We start from the raw sequence: 18,091 nt of genomic DNA, 5'->3' as shown, positions 1-18,091 counted from the left end.
TAGACAATGGCACGGCCGCTTTTTTGTAGCTATCCGAACTTGGTCGGATTATGTAATGCTCCGTCAGTATTATAATTGTCTTTCTTTAATTACTGAATTTAATGACATGAAATTTTGCAAGTGAATAGTTGAATGATTAAACTAATTATTGGCATACATTTTACCATGCAATTCCTTTAGAACGTCGTGATATTCGACTGCTATATAAACAGTGATCCGTTCATGGTAAAATATCCTATAACTTTTTAATTACTAACGGAACATCATTGATACTTGGCAACATGTTGGAGACACTTACAAGGTTTGTGTAAACGTGAAAATCTAGACCCCAAACTGCATACTTTAAGAACTAAGACCTAATAAGTGTACGTTTATATTTTTATCTTTTAAACCCTACGACTTTTCTAAATATTTTTTAAACAAATATAAACAAATTCAAAACAACGTATGTAAAATCTACAGCTCTCTTATATGAAAACTAGCTAATGGCCAAACGCGCGTAGCAATTTCTCCGAAGTTTATGCATGCACTGATTTCATTCATACATAATCAATTATACACAAATACACACTAATTTTCTACACATCTATGGATTAAAGTTTCGCCAGGACAACGTTCGCCAACGTTCGCCCAGCGGAATCTGTTTTTGGTGAATTTCTCCACAATGGCTGCATACACAAATTTTTATTTACCATACACAATTATAGGACGTCTTACACTAATTATCTGCATAATTAAAATCTTTAAATTCAACAACATTCCGCTGCGCGAACGCACACGACAAATGGGCTATCTAATACAAAAGATATTTTAACCGGCCCAGTAGTTCCTGGGAAGCATGTTCAAGCAAACAAACTCTTCAGCTTTGCAATACCTATAAGTCTAGTCTATAGATTGTAGTAGGTACATCAGATCGTGACAAAACAACTAGTTCCCATCAAATAATTCCTAAGCACTTAACTATCAATAGCTCACAATGACGTTAGCGTATAACCCAGCAAATAACACAGTTCAACTTAATACTACACTAGTTAAAGATGTTTTGGCTTTGAGCAGCTTAGATCATTTATCCAAGCGGACTGGCTATGACCACAAATCTCTAACCCAAACTCAAAAATTCAATTTAGCCTGATGAATCAGCACTTTTCGAACGTCAAAAACAAGAGACAACTCCCAAAATGCACACCCTTCATCACTTCCTATGTGTTTTACTCGGAAGAAGTGGCGCTTTAAACTTCCCAGCAACATATGTCTGTCTGTTAGGTTAGATTTTAGAAGAATCAGATTCATAAAAGTCCATGAGAAAGTCTGCCAATTTAAGGGCGGCCGTGCATTTTCGTTTGATGCACACACACTGCAACATTGACAAACACAAGCATACTCTTGACTTGACGTACACACGTAGGTACCTACCTACTACCTGCGTGCAAATATGATCTGTAGTCTCGTTCGGAAGTACCTACGTGTCTTGCTGGTTATATGCTCCAAGATAATAAGGGGGTAATTAATAGGTAGTGGCCCTCAGGCTTTTTCCACTCGTTTCATGGCGTATGCTATACTTTTTACAGTGATTGTTTCCATGATTGTGTGTTTTCCGGGTTTTATGACCTGCCTAGCCTGTTATTTTGAATAATGAGTCGGATGCCTAGCGACAAAATCTAGTCAATTATAGAGGTACCAAGATACAATGTTGCCATTCTTACAATTTAGCAGATATATTTCTTCTATGCGGTTCATCCACACTACTACTACTAGTCGAGATAGTCGGGTTGAGGAGGTCTTATAAGCAGTTGCTCCATTTCACAGCTGCATACGTTTAGACTGGGAGCTGACCCCAACCGAGTTGAGTAAAAGGGTAGACAAATGAAAGCTACCTATATCTTCTATTGAATATCCATTGTTCTGCCTGCTTCTATTCCGTTCTATCATAATCAAGCTAAATGTGAGCACAAACAACCTCAAGTATTCTTTATTTTGACTAATGTTTAGGTAGGTAGATACCTACAGCACCACAACACCCAAGTCCGTAACTAATTTCCAAACACAAGTAAGCACATGTGGCCCATATCCCCTCACACGGCGATGACAAAAAATTTGGCGAGAACTTATAATTTCTTTTTTCCTTATAATTTCTACCTTTAACTACATAGGTACTTACCATTGATGAATTTAGATAGGTTGTGGTTTAATATTGTTTAGACTCTGATCCCTTTACTTATTAAGTTAGAGATCCCTCGAGACGGGATGAAACAAGGATATCCAATTTAAATATCGTTTACGTAGACAATGCCACGAGTCTCCTTTGTAAAATGTTTCTTTCATAAACAGCTCGTTATCAATCTTATTACTTTTCAAAATTGCTCCGTGTGATGAAAATTTCTTTATCATAATACTTTTCAAGTATGAGACTATGAGTTTGATCCTAGGTCAAGCAAGTATCTATCAAATTCATTATGCTAAGTTTGCATGAACTTTCCGAATATATCTTGGATACCAATTGCTGATTTAAGAAGAAGGAAACCATCCCAAGAAAACCTGGACCATGAAGGTTGAAATCAGCAACCCACAGTGAGCAAGCATGGTGATTAATGCTCAATCCTTCTCCGTGGAGGCCTGTGCCCAGCAGTGGGACTATGAAAGGCTGGTGATGTTCGAAGGTGGGTAAAGTTTGTTATGTAGATAGAGTGGGTAAGGTTTCGTAGTAATTTTTGAAATGTTCGCCCGCATTTTTCTGTTTGCTAGAGAGAGTATAAGAGCCAAAAATTCAGTCCGTACTTTTTGCATGAAATCTATACCTACATGCGCAGACAATTTACATAACAGTCAGAATATATCTTACCTATTTGATTGTTGGCAAAAAAAAACTTGTCTTATTCTAACTGCCTTGCCTATCTCCGTCCATTTTCTAAATTCTAACCCTATTTCTGGAAATAATCAATCTAACCGTCCGGCCGTTTTATTGGACAAAAGGAATATTGGAACCTTTTTCCATTAGTCTTTGTCTTACACATTTTTTTACTACCTATTGATTCTTAGAATTTACGTTCTAAATTATTTTCATGTTGACCTACGTGTTACGTGTAGGACATGGAATTGCTTTTAGATTTCCTGAGAAAATAATAATTAGGAATCTACATGCCTTCCTATATTTAAAAAAAAAACCGGCCAAGTGCGAGTCGGACTCGTGCACGAAGGGTTCCGTAAATTACAGTTAAATCAACCTATCTCAAAAACTATAAGAGATACTTTGATCAAACCAAAAATCGTTGAAAGAGTTAATTAGCATGCATCACCTCTATTTTTTTTAGAATTTTATACCCCGTAGTTATAAAAATAGAGGGGGGGGGGACATACTTTTTACGACTTTGAGAGCTGATATCTCAAAAACCGTTCACTTTAAGAAAAATGTTTTTTAGAAAACTTTATATCATTTTAAAAGACCTTTCCATTGATACCCCACACGGGTATGTACATCGAAAAAAAAAATTTCATCCCTCAGTTACATGTATGGGGGGCCCCACCCCCAATTCTTTTTTTTACTATTTAGTGTCATATTTTTGTAGCGGTTCATACAACACATATTCCCATCAAATTTCATCACTGTAGTACTTATAGTTTCCGAGTAAATCGGCTGTGACAGACGGACAGACGGACAGACGGACAGACGGACATGACGAAACTATAAGGGTTCCGTTTTTGCCATTTTGGCTACGGAACCCTAAAAAGTGTGTACGTAAATATTGAAATAAGGTCACGGGAACTACCTAACTAAGCTTCAGAGAGGTTTCGCAATTAAATTAAAGTTAAAATGGAAGGTATGAAGGTAACATTACATATTCTAATTCCTAGAATGTAGTACCTATAATGACAGTAGTGGTGAAAAGTGTGCTGCATATTACGTAGCTACCTTCTACTAGTTCACAAAGCTGAGTTCTGTGCGTGAACGTGATAATCTCAGGAACCGTTTGTCCGATTTGAACATTTATTTAAGTTGTTAGAGAGCCCTTTTGTCAAGAAACGCTATAGGCTACTTTTTATCCGGGTGCGGTAATAAGTTACTTGGTTAAGCTCGTGGAAGCTAGTAACACACAAGATTTGATGTCAATCAATATACATCATTTCAGCTATAAAATAAACCACAAAATCAAACATATGAAAACCAACACTCACCTTTCTCCCCGCCCTATCAACGAGCTGGCACGCCAAAAACGACCCAATGATCTGGACAGCAGCGAGCAAAATGGATTGCTTGTTCGGCGACAAGGCGATTCTGGTACCAGGGTCCCTGCCTGCCTCCGTGAAGATGTGACTGGCGTAGACCAGAACTGCGATGCAGCCGCAGAATTCTCGAGTCAGGTTTACTATGAGAGCCACCCAGAATGCTTTGACGGCCGTCTTGTCGGAGACTGTTGGGGAAAAAAATGTTAATTAGAAAAGTGTTAGTGGGGTTTTTGGAGAAGAATAGACACAGAGAAAAACGTTTGGGGAGACAATGCATGATGATGATGATTTCATCTATGTTTCCTAATTCATTGATTGTTTTTCCCATTTAAAAATTTTGAGCTGATCTTAGAGAACTGAAAGCTGCCGTGGTAATGCGGATATTGATAAATAGACCATGTGTCAACATCTACGATAAAAAAAAATGTATTCAGACAAACATTTTGACATGGTACCCGTTTAACATTTAAATTTTTCCCCCCTATCTCGTTGTCCGTAGACAAAAACGATACCTATAGGGATGACCAATGCCGGTGAAATTACGTCATATATTTTCCTCTACGACAAATACCATGGGGGATTTACTCATATAGCAATTTCCATTCCAACCTTTTTGAAGGTCATGTAAAGGGCAGTTTTAGGCCGCATAAGGCTTCGTGTAAACAAAGCCGAATTTACCTAAAAGGGGTTTCGAATAACAGGTCAATAACCTCGATTTAATTGTTCCTTTATTTACATTGCCTCCGGAAAATTTTAATTAATTCCTCGTATATAATATTTTATGAAGTATGGTTAATTGAATAAAATAGGTGCTTAGGGTACAAAGACCTCTGTGATCGGGTAGTAACGATAATTTGGTTATTACTAGAGATCAACTAGAAACCCTAGAAGTCGGTGTCAATAATGACAGAAGCTCGTCTTCCAGAGTATATTTCAGCATCCTATTGAAGTTTAATTATGACCAAACTATCTTCACTCTTTTGTTCAATCAATTTCCATCAACAGTTTGATTTGACATCGATCATCGCTTGCGCATTCCCTCGCACGACTCAACACGTGACACCACCGCGTGCGTCTCTCAACCAATCAAAAACGAACAAAACAAAAACAAAAAAACGAGCACCATATGATTAAAAAACAATTCCAAGTACCAGGAACACATAAGCGTAAGGAGTTTGACACAACCACATGTTTAACCCCAAACAAAACGTTACCAATTGACATTTGACACATGCAAAGTGACAGAAGCGAATTAAATGTTCCCCGGAATTAAGAATAACGATGGCTGGTCATGAATCAAGGACATTTTGGTCACCACGCTTTTATAAAGAGGTCAGGTCGTCATCAATTGGTATCGTATTAAAAATGATAGATCTATCTAAATGTTTGTTGTTTTTGTTTTGGTGAGCGATATTTGGAGACGCCATCTTGCGATTGTGGCGCTGCTTTGACAAGCGCGGCTGTTTATGGAACTTTTAATATTTACAGAAAACTGCTGAATTCTGAAAATTTGGACCTGTCATTAAGTTGAATTCATCTACCTAACCAAGTGTTTATTATGAGATCATTCAATTTTACTGAATTTTCATATCTTTCATTGGAAATCCCTGTTTTGTCAGCCCCTAAGGCCTGTGGCATTGTAACCTTTCTGATACCAAATGACAATAAGATTGTAGGCAATTAATATGACAATGATTTAATAGACGGAAGACGCAGAGAGTTCAGCTTAGGTATCTGTTGAAACCGCGGTTAAAATGACTGGTTTTAATATAGGTATTGGTATCGCAAATTAGCTATGAATCATTATCACTAATGTAGTAAGGAATCCGTGTTTCCCCTGTCCCAGTTGTCATTTGAATATCTTTGACCATCGTTCAGGGTAGCCAAAAGCCAGAAAGTTCGACAACCAGATATACTAAGCGAAAAGGAGTAGGAGTAGTGCTTGGTGCGTAGGTCAAACTGAAATACTTACACAATAGTTTTGGAGAGAATTTAGGTTCGCTCGTGGTTTGCTCAATGATCAGTCTGTCAACTTCTTCAGAGATTGACTTGTCATCTACAGGGACGGAGCGAAGCCACGCCAAGACCTTGGCAGAGTCCTAAAACAAAGATTTTAATTTAGAATAAACAAATGAAGAAGGAATACCATTTACTGGCGTTATTCTTGCGTGTTACGTCCTTTCTTAGGCTCTAAAGTTTAGAGCTTGAGGAAGACTGGTACATAGGTACTAACTACACATGTCTATATCTTCAATCTATGGAATATACCCCTGTTCTGTATAAACACTGATTAAAGTTATACCAAGGAATATCATGGGAATAATCATACATTGTCATCGGTTTTGGGGTAACTTTACACCATGGTTAATATTTAGGGTAGATATTCATCGGTTAAAAAGTTTTGACATGAAATAATGACAGACGGTTACTTTGTCATTTAAAAATGAGGAGCTCTTACCTCATTTCTTCCACATTTGATCAGGTACGAGGGTGTCTCCGGCAGCCGGAGTAGGATGCAGAAGTGTATGAGAGGAATCGCCAGTAGGATCCATAGTACTGTGTTGAAGGGCAGCAAGTCTCCTAGAACGAAGACTAGCAGGTTTCCAGCAGTCTGCGGAAAGAAAGAAAGCATCAGTGCCCTGCCCTTATCCTAATTTTATAATTTTGGGGTCAGTGTCTTCTTCTTCCATGCCTTCCTATCTGACGTCGTCTTGTACACGTATATCATAGATGGCGTACTAGTTAGTTTAATATAATCATCTGCCTAGCCTTTTCCAACTATGTTGAGGTCGGCTTTAAGTCATATATACATACTAGCTGTTGCCCGCAACTTCGTCTGCGTGGGCAATATAGAATAGTCAAAATACTACTTATCCCGTAGGTGCATTCTTTCACGTGACAGTATAATTAGGATTAGTACTTAGCAGTCGCATAGATTCATTGATCAAGGTTGTGTTGTGATGTGACCATCTAATAGCGGTAGGCAGAACTTCTCAACATTTAGAACTAAACATTATTTTGTTCGTTCCATTACGTACTGATAGGTTCAAACTAATACATTTTACATCATTCATCATCCCTTATTTTATCACCCGTGGGGGTTGAATGGGGGTTGAATTAATCAAAATCGTATTTAAGCGAACGTCATCATAAAATTCTGATTCGTCATCAGGACTTCTTCATAAAATCTAAGAAGATGTATACAAACTTTCATCCCCTATTTTATCCCCTTATGGATGGAATTTATCAAAATCCTTTCTTAAGGGTTGCCTACGCCATAGTAGCTTTATGCATGCAAAGTCTCAGTCCGATCGGTTTAAAATTGACAAAGTTTCATACAAACTTTCATCCCCTATTTTATCCCCTTGGGGGTAGAATTGATCAAAATCCTTTCTTAGCGGATGCCTACGTCATAACATCTACCTGCATGCCAAATTTCAGCCCGATCCGTCCAGTGGTTTCAGCTGTGCGTTGATAGATCACTATGTCAGTCAGTCACCTTTGAGTTTTATATATTTAAAGATTATCTTCTCAATCCAGTTAGGGCAACCCCTTGGCAAGTCTGATAGTCAGACTTTTGACTACCTACTCGTAATGACTGCCAAAGATGTTTAAATGACTGCGGGGACCCAATTTAAAGTAGGTACCTACACATAGGTAACGTTATTTAACTTTGATAGTAAGTAATATCTATAATTTGTGAAATGAGTAAGAATGGGAAAATGTATAGTTAAGAGGTTATTCTGATAGTAACTTGACCCCTTGACCCCAACACAGCTGAGAAATGTTCAAACAAAAACCAACTTACGCAGATACATTTAACTATCTTAGATAGTCAAAACAATTCGTTATCAATGCACACGTTCACTAATTATGTTATCAATAGGTAAATGATTTATTGAACCGTGGTATAGTAATATGAAATTAATTTAAAATAAATTAAGATAAACTCAGATATTTTTCTATAAACTTCAATATCATAATATTTGAATTGAAATGTAATTCAGAGCTAAACAAAGACATCAATAAATACTTGGAAGTCGTGGTGGTTTGAGCAGAGATCTCTTCAAATAACTTTGCAATTCTAAAGATATACAGATCTTCCATTGACTGCGCAAACAAATATTTTCAACTACTTTACAAAAAACTTTCAGTGTTAGACATAACCCATTTATTCGGGAAGAAACACTACCGGCTACTTTTTATACAAGTGCGCAGATAATTCCTACGGGACGCGGGTGAAATCGCTGGAAAAACCTAAATAAGGATAAAACACAGAATCCTTTACCTATTCTATCAATCACGATATTAAACCACAATACTATTCTAATAAAATCAACACAAGCAATTACTCGTGCCTAGTAAACTTCTATTACCAGGAAAAATCAATCAGTGGTAATTTTTTCATACATAACAATATGTGAAGAGAAACATCAGGTGTTCCCCTTAAAAAAAAACACAGCTTTTTCCTTGTTTTTCTAGTACTAGTTCCAAGAAGATTTTTTTGAAAAAAAATCCTTCGCGTACCAGCATTTTGTTTGAGTTATGCTAATGTAAATACAATTGAGTATTCGGGACCGAAAATATGGCTAGAATTTTTTGTATGAGGTATTTTTTGTAAGAAAATTCTGGGTAACGTGTTTTAGACAGAATACCTATGATATTATCTTGCACCGTATCGCTTACATCATCTGCTTTGTATTTTCCTAAGTATGTTCCTAGTATTTTAGGATGCTCTGCATGTAGCTGAAGAGTTAACATGCGCAAGTGACAAGTGGGTATTTTGCTTTAATACATACGCGAGTCGCTAGACCCGCAAGGTTATAAAATGCATGTAACCTGCACATGTGCCTCAACATGCGCAAGCTATACTTGCACCTTATTTGTTGTTTTCACTATTAGGCGAGAATTGTATGAACGGCTCGAGTAGATACGGTCACAAGATTTTTCTGAGAGTGGTAGGTACAACCCTAATTGTGCTATTAGTCAACTTCTGTAAAATTGACCAAAGCTGAGACTGAGGTACCTACTTTGTTATCCCCAGCGGGGCCCAGATGTGGGATTGTTCGGAAGAGTTACCGCGGCTCTGGTACATAAAAGGCCTACGCCGGAACGACGGTTTTTAGTCAGTAAAAGTCTGACACTCCCTCATCGCTGCTAACCCACAGTGGGAGGGGTCATTTGATGATTTTTTTCGTCGTTAAAAAAGGTACTTTGTTATCAGTATTTGTCATCTAGTTCGTATCTCGTCTTTATCTTTTTCTACTAAAATGTCAAAGAAAATTGATAACAAATTGATTTTTAATGAGATTTCTCAGAAATCTTTGGAGATAGCAACCGCAGTTTAATGTCACCTTTTCATTGATTGCTTACATTTTTCGTTATCGTATCTTATTTAACCGACTTCCCCAAAAAGGAGGGGGTTCTCAATTTGTATTTAGCTTTTATGTGTAAAATTATGTTAATTTTAAAATCGATAATTTTTTTTTTTAAGAGACTAAAGGGGTTGTTTTTCTATTTGAATCCACAAATCTCAGGAACTTGGTACCGGTCCAATTTAAAAAATATTCCAGCATTAGACAACACATTTAATTTTATCGGGGTTGAAAGGTCACTTTTATTGGAGGAACCCCAAGACTTTTTTCGTCTACAATAACATTTATGTCCTTCACCAAAATATCGCAGGAATACTTAATAAAGCTGAGGCATTAACAATATGTTTAGAAGAACTGACTGATAAAAACATACATGTAGTTGTATTATGTATCACAGAGCACTTCATGATGGCTGGTATGAAAACCATCTGTTGATACCTAATTATACCCTAGCTGCATTTTATAGCAGGACACATAATAAACGAGGAGGTGCCTGCATTCTCGTGAAAAATGGAAATCATTAGAGGGAGATACCTGAAATCAAAAAACTCTCAATTTCAGGTCTATGTGAATTTTGTGCGATTGAACTTCTTAGTCTTAAGGTAGTGATAGTGTGTATTTACAGGGTCCCAAAACAGGAAAATCTGAACACATTTTTCAGTAAATTGGAATTTATTCTTAAATTATTAAATAAAAAGTCTTACAAACACGTTGTAATTGCAGGAGATTTTAATATCGACATTTTGAAACAAAATAATGTGACTTTAGATTTTGAAACTTTATTATTGAATTATAACATGACCCTGGCTTTAAAAGAACCGACTAGACTGATTAGTAACACTTGTATTGACAACTTTGCTCATAATTTTACTAAACCTTGTAAGACGGAAGTGTTAGAATTAGCTTTGTCAGATCACACTGCACAACTTATGCGCTTTCGAATTAAACAATTTTCAATGAAAGTTTGGCGTAGGCGTAATCGTGATTTTTGCAAAGAAAACATACAGAAATTTAAAGATTGGCTCAGTCAATTGTCCTTTTCCGACTTATATGAGGAACTTGACCCTAAAAAAGCATATAATTGTTTTATGGAAACTTTTAAATTGTTTTATGATCTTTGTTTTCCTTTTAAAATAAGCGCAATACGTGTAAACAGAAAGACTAAATGGATATCACGTGGTCTAAAGATGTGCAGTGCAAGGAAAAGCAGCTACTGTGGAACTACAGACTAAAATCTACGAGCAAAAATAAATACCTTTACAAAACCTACACAAAAACATTTAAGAAAATAATTAACCTAACGCAACGAGCGCAAAATAATTATAGGATTAAAAACTCAGCAAACAAAGCCAAAAATACCCGGGACGTAATAAATAGGGCTAAGTTAAATATACCGCGCGATAGCGTTACTAGAATAAAGATAAATAATCACATCGTTACTAATCCACCAGAAATAGCTAATGCTTTTAATAACTATTTTGTAGACAAAATAAAACCGATACTTACCTAGTCGAGGGAATAATATAACATCAAAGAAGATGGATCAAAATAGCCCCACGTCCTATAACAATGTGACGTATCTCAAAAAAAAGATAAAAATGTTTAAAAAAATATGGCATACTCTCTAATTTATTTTTTTTACACCTTCATACGAAAAAAATGCTTTGAAAATTGTTCAGGCGCTGTTATGAAAACAACGTTCGTAGGACTATTTACGGACTATTTTATTAAATATTTTTTTTTGTTTGATAGTGCATACCTCACAGGTGGTCCCATAATCATCAGGTCAGGATCTGATGATGGAAACCCTGAGAAATCCACTGCAACTTTTGAAAGTTGTAGGCATTTGTACACAAAAATCCTCACTTATTTCAACGCATGTGTGATGTAATAAAGCGCAACAGGCGCAATGACAACAGGCTGTGTCTACATAGTGCTAAAACAACCCTAATGACCAAAAGTTTGCTCTGCATGGCCCCAAAAATATATAATAAATTACCACAAAAAATAAAAGAATATGACTTGACCACATTTAAACGAGCACTTAGAGCCCTCTTGGTCAAAAACTGTTACTACACCATTAATGATTTTTTAAATGACAATAACTTAGAAACACCTTGACATACGCACTGTTCTCCTAATATTCTTATGTTTTAAATTTTTACCACATACTGTATCCTTACTTGCCTAGTTATATTGTGATGTGAATATTTTTATTTTTCTATCATAACTTTGACATTGTTAATAATGGGTGCTAATTAAACCGGCTTCTTTTTAATATTATTCGCCCCCGAAAATGTATGTTGCCTTCTAAATTACTAAGTCAGCCACAATTAATAAAGCGTCGAGTATCTAAATAATACTATCTTAGCCACGAGTTATCTTCCACTCTAAATACAACTCAGCATGATGGTTATTTTTTTTGCATCTAAATTTGTAGCATGCATTCTAACAGTAAACTTCTTAAATACTATTAAGTGACATCATAAAAATATTTATTTAGCTTCAAATTTTTTAACTCGTACTAAGTTTTTTGTTTAAAATATAACACATCCCATATTAATTGACCCAGCATGGAAGTAAGTATGCAACATGCAGCAAGCATGGCTTCTGTCACGGCTCCGGCGCTGCGTGGCTCCGGCGGTCCCATGCGAGCTTATCGTCGCAGATGGTTTTCACGCTCACCACCGCAGCTTCGGCTTGCTGGCCGGCTCCGCCGGCCAGCCTCAGCCGCGGCGGCGAGCGCTGAAACTACCTGCGCCTCAGCTCGCAGGCCGCCTCGCCCCTCCGCGCCTACGCGGTTTTGAATTGCACTCTAGGGGTAGGGCAGACAAGACTACGTGGAGTCGGTTTTGCAGCGATTCGTTTTCGTCACTAACTTCAATTTTTAATACAATGTTTTTTAATTGAAGGTTATAAATGGCAATATGCTAAATAAAATGAATCCAAATTAAATTCTACCATCAAAAAAAAACGAGCCAAGAAGAACGTTGATCTCGTTTTTCTTGGCTCGTTTTTTGGAAAAATGAGGCCGAGTTAGTAAATTAGATGACAATGTATAAATAAGAAGGACAAGTTACAATAATTGATGATCTTTTATTGAAGCTTTCTAGTAGATGGCGTTGTAAAAAAGACGAATTAGTTTATTAGAGGCTATGTCATTTCCCCGTTGCTTAGTTATAAAATTAGAAGTTTAATCATGTGTCCAATAAATAATTTTGTGGCTACACTTATTATTTCCCGTTAATAATTTTGTTTGTTGAAAATGCACTTCATTTGATTTTGTTGATACATGAAAATTAATGTAGGTATGTGATTAATATTACAATCTTCATACTGATATTACATTCATACGCCTTCTGAGGCAGATTTTGGTGGTATTAACTTTATTAAAATTGTGAACATATTTAATACCCAAAATGTATATGAATAAATAAATTGATTTGATTTGATTTGATTATGCATACGCGTGAAGCAGAGTTACCTACTGCATCCCTAGAGACGCGAGCAAAATAGCTAGAATCAAGAAGTTGATTATAAACTTTAGATATATTTCTATACGTGGCCACGCTTACGTATTATATTTAATTGATATGTTATTTATTATTGCAATTAAATCGATGGCACATGCCGATTATTTACTAACAACATAGTAATTCTTGTTGACAGTTTAGTAAAGTAAATAAATTAATCTTTTTAGGGTTCCGTAGCCAAAATGGCAAAAACGGAACCCTTATAGTTTCGTCATGTCCGTCTGTCCGTCTGTCCGTCTGTCCGTCTGTCACAGCCGATTTACTCGGAAACTATAAGTACTACAGTGATGAAATTTGATGGGAATATGTGTTGTATGAACCGCTACAAAAATATGACACTAAATAGTAAAAAAAAGAATTGGGGGTGGGGCCCCCCATACATGTAACTGAGGGATGAAATTTTTTTTTCGATGTACATACCCGTGTGGGGTATCAATGGAAAGGTCTTTTAAAATGATATAAAGTTTTCTAAAAAACATTTTTCTTAAAGTGAACGGTTTTTGAGATATCAGCTCTCAAAGTCGTAAAAAGTATGTCCCCCCCCCTCTATTTTTATAACTACGGGGTATAAAATTCTAAAAAAAATAGAGGTGATGCATGCTAATTAACTCTTTCAACGATTTTTGGTTTGATCAAAGTATCTCTTATAGTTTTTGAGATAGGTTGATTTAACTGTAATTTACGGAACCCTTCGTGCACGAGTCCGACTCGCACTTGGCCGGTTTTTTTCCTTAAAGCCTAGACGGATAAGACGCGCGTTTTTCTTGATCGCGTGGTCGCCTCGTGATTGTGGAAATACCGATTATGAAAATAGACCACGTTTTATACAGTACTGGCTATTTTCCCCCGGTTCACTCGCGGCTTAAGGGAACTTCTTCCCGTAGCCGGATAAAATGTAGACTGTTACTCGGGGGTAGTTCAGCTTCCCAGTATTGAAACTTTTCGAATCGGTTCAGAAGTTTTGTAGCCGTTTAAAAACAAAAAAAAATATGTTTCATCTTTATAATATTGAAACAGATGTTTGTAAGCTACAGTTTATCTTTATTTTCTTATCGATTCTAAGGATAGCTACTGCAGTGGTCACAATATTTCGCATTAAAATGAAGTTATTCAACAGATATGGATGTATATGACCCGGAGTCTAGACGTTGGTGATTGATACACCCGTGCATCGGAGAGCACGTTAATGTCGGTCCTGCGCCTGATCTCTTTCCGGTCGTATCGGTTTGCCGTCCCATCGGGCTATGTGAGTGAAGGAGTAGTGAGTGCACTTGTGTCTGCGCAAATGCACGTGCAGAATAATGTCCTGACAACTGGCTGTTCTCCCCATGTTATTAGAGCAGTCGCCGTGGCCGAAATTGCTCTGGATATCATTATTATTGACGAAGGCTATAAGAAGAATTCTCATGGGACGTGAGTGAAACCGCTGTCAGAAGCTATAATATATATAATACGATATAATTTAAAACTAATTTCGTTTTTTTCACAAGATTTTATGTTTAACATACCTACACACACAGTTAAACAAATAGGTCCCCGATTGCACACATTTACCAAGATCACGAAATAATTAGCTGATTATTCAGAAGCATCGTCATTGATTGAAGAGGCGCATTTTAATTGCATCAATGCATATGCATCGTTGCATTGAACTTGACTTTACCTAATTGACGTTGCGTGCACGTGGAGAGAATATATTGACGTCTTCACGGGAACGGGAAATTAAACGATCGACTTTGGTAATCTCGTCTGAAGATAGGATAGTTTAATTTTATTGTAAACATAAAATATATTGTAGTTCTGTATTTACAGAAACACATACAACATGTAACGTAATTAACGCACACCCTCAAACACCCTAATTAGAATATTATGTTATAATCATAATACATACACTGAATTTTTTATTTAGCATGTATATAATTTAATATGCATTGTTATTTACTAAATTGGTTATACCAATTCTTGGAGAACTTTTTGGTCATACTACCTACGCACGCAAATATCGCGCCGCGCGCCGCTCGACTCGACACAAGCTGCGTATCGATTATGCGCTCCTGGCACGCGCGCCATGAATGACCGCGCCGAGAGTGCGTTCCGCGGAACGCGTGCCAAACTTTTGAAGTATATCAACTAAGCGCGCCTGGCGCGCGTGGCAACCGTTCCAGTGTTTGACCCTTCATCATGGAAGCCAGTCGTGTACGAGCAGCAGCAGCTTTTGTAATTGTTCACACGGCACAGGGACTCCCATTTCACTACTGATTTCTCTCCAAGCATCTTCTCTCAGCGATTTGTTGTGATATGAAGAACTTTTGCTATTCCACAGCAGTTCTGTTGTACAATACAGTTGTATTAACTTACGGCTACTTTGGTTATCCATAATGGGAGCGCACAAACACAAAAAATACAACGTGTCCGTCTCAATTGGCGCGCGCGCCGCGACTGATGCGTGGTAAAAAACCGACAGCCGACGGAACGGACCGCTCCGCGTTCGGGCGCTCCAACGAACACATTGGCGCGCGTTCCAAAATGGTATCCATTTCGCGCGGCTGGAGCGCGCGCCAATGTTCGATCTCTTGGAGCGCATAATCGATACGTAGCTACAACGAAACTACGGAAAAAGCCGACAATACACGAAGTCTTATTACTTTGAGTTACGGTCTATTTGAATTTGTTTTGACTGTACAGGGTTAATATGACAATAATTTCCGTAGTTTTAAAAAATTACCTATATTAAAAATGATATAAATCGATTCAGTAAACGATTCTGAACAAACTAATTTCAGGATGTGCGTTAATTAAGTTACATGTTGTATATTGTAGTCTATGTAAATAAATTCAGTTCTTCTGTTTTGTTATCAAAATTATAAATTAAAGACTTTTTTTTATTGAAGTGGATAATCATCAAATGAGCCTTCCCGCTGTAGATGCAGCGTGTGTTCCTTCTTAAGCCCTTCATGTACCAGGGTCGCAGTAATTCTTTCAAATAATCCCGCAGCCCTGGCAGATTCCATTTCCCATTCTATCTAAATACCTATCTATATCAGGGTTATTTTTCATCTCTTATATTACTTTACTAACCTGGGAGAATATAACGAAAGTCCCCGTCATGCCTCGGATACTGTCTTCGCTGATCTCCTTCACATACAGAGGACAGACCACAAACCCTCCTCCCGAGCCGAAACCAATGAGTGCGCGCGCGCCGATCAGCGCTATCGGGTGAGCGCACATTAGCTTTACTGCCCAGCCGAGCTGTGGGAGAAAGAAAAAGTATTATTATTGTGGATTTTTTTGTAGTAAATTAATAAAATTGGGTATAGAAATTAAATTATTTTAAGAAAGTGAGTAAAATTTAAGACGATTTTAGGCTAGCACTTTCTTCAGTTTTATCGTAGGATACACACTTTCAAAATCTGATGCGCCTAAAAGGACCTATTTTGTCGTTATAATAGAAATTATTGAGCCAACGCCAAATTCCAAAACGAACGTATAACTCAACAGTCTAAAAGCGGTCTTACAATGATTTTAAAATAGCCAATTTATTCGTAGTTATTTTGAAAATTGGACTAAATAATTATCTAGAATAAATTACGGTTAATTTTATCTATGTCATTGCTGCTTTTGAATTGAATATTAGCATCCAATTTGATAATACCTAAATGGATGGCCACGGCCATCCGGTGTGAAATTGCTTACAAAAATACTTATATTTTGTTAATTTTTATTACGAATTTGTTTTCCTTTGGGAAGTCAGAATATAAGGTTTTTTGATAAACATAAAAATATTATCTTTTGTGTACCAATCCGAGTTTGGTAGTCATTTCACTATTATTCTCTAAACTAACTTTAACAAAACGCAATCAGACGAAAATCTAGTCTATACTAATATTATAAAGAGGAAAACTTTGTTTGTTTGTTTGGTTGTAATGAATAGGCTCAAAAACTACTGGACCGTTTTCAAAAATTCTTTCACCATTCGAAAGCTACATTATCCACGAGTAACAGGCTATATTTTATCCCGGTACGGGCAGTAGTTTCCACGGGACGCGGGTGAAACCGCGGGAAAACGGCTAGTCTTCAATATAAATGAGTCTGAAAATCACAGAATCACAAGGTCATTTCCAAATTGGATTACAAAATACAAATGTAAATCATAATCATAATTTTGTCTCGTTTTTAAAGGAATATTTCGATTATTTTAGACAACTGTTTTCTTCAGTTTTCTGGATTTTACAGAAACCGCTTCCATCATCCGGATATAGTACCTATAGCTTATCTAGAGGTTATCTGGGTCCCCTGAGATAAGAGAAAGGGATAGTTTTGTAACAGAGATTCATCTCGCATGTACAATAGGTAGTTTAAATGGGATAAGTAGTTATTATTTGAAAACAACAATTTATACAACTCGAAAATACAAACATCTGAAAACGCCTTTTGAGCATTTTTCCGTATGACAATAATATACATTAGGTATTTCGACCTCTAATAGCGTACAAGTTCTTTTATATCATGTTTTATTAGTATTTTAGTTCGCAGTAATTTTAACCGACTTCCCAAAAATGAGGAGGTATTCAACTCGGATATTTATAACTTTCTATATAACTAGAATTCAAGGTTACTTACAGAAATAGGTACCGAAGCGAAAAGCAACGCATTCTTCCGACCAAACTTGTCAGCGGCCACTCCATACACGAACACAGCAATTGGCGCGAAGATGAACATGATAGAAGCCATCCAGGACACATCCTCCTCCGACAGGGGGGAATTAGAGGGGGAATAGTCCCCCATTAGCAGGGCTTTGTTGGGGGAAATCCATCCCATGGCTGTGCCGTACGCGAGGATTGGCATACATACTGGAAAAGAAGAAAAATTTGGTTAGTTTGGTATGCTATTGGAGCTGGCTAAGTAACAGCCGTACTAGTTAATCGGTCAGAAGGTTAAGTAATGATTGGGGTTGTCGGT

At 37.0% G+C, this 18,091-nt stretch overlaps 2 protein-coding genes across 2 annotated transcripts in view; one reads left to right on the top strand and one right to left on the bottom strand.

Annotated features, from left to right (window-relative positions):
• Nucleotides 1–18,091, top strand: part of LOC110376616 (solute carrier family 2, facilitated glucose transporter member 2) — a 324,460-nt gene that overhangs the window by 84,942 nt on the left and 221,427 nt on the right. The gene's annotated exons all lie outside the window — the stretch shown is intronic.
• LOC110376604 (facilitated trehalose transporter Tret1) overlaps nucleotides 1–18,091 on the bottom strand; it is a 35,074-nt gene that overhangs the window by 3,358 nt on the left and 13,625 nt on the right. Inside the window, exons 2-6 of the mRNA XM_021335150.3 lie at nucleotides 17,753–17,982; nucleotides 16,211–16,381; nucleotides 6,680–6,832; nucleotides 6,194–6,320; nucleotides 4,171–4,406 (exon numbers count right to left, since the gene is read on the bottom strand). Of these exons, the coding sequence (XP_021190825.2) occupies nucleotides 4,171–4,406; nucleotides 6,194–6,320; nucleotides 6,680–6,832; nucleotides 16,211–16,381; nucleotides 17,753–17,982 (917 nt within the window). The remainder of the gene's footprint in view (nucleotides 1–4,170; nucleotides 4,407–6,193; nucleotides 6,321–6,679; nucleotides 6,833–16,210; nucleotides 16,382–17,752; nucleotides 17,983–18,091) is intronic.

The sequence above is a fragment of the Helicoverpa armigera genome, chromosome 25 (genome assembly GCF_030705265.1).
Source record: "Helicoverpa armigera isolate CAAS_96S chromosome 25, ASM3070526v1, whole genome shotgun sequence".
Classification (NCBI taxonomy): Eukaryota; Metazoa; Arthropoda; class Insecta; order Lepidoptera; family Noctuidae; genus Helicoverpa; species Helicoverpa armigera.
The sequence above is the reverse complement of the archived record's forward strand: the minus strand, read 5'-3'. Positions and strand labels throughout refer to the sequence as shown.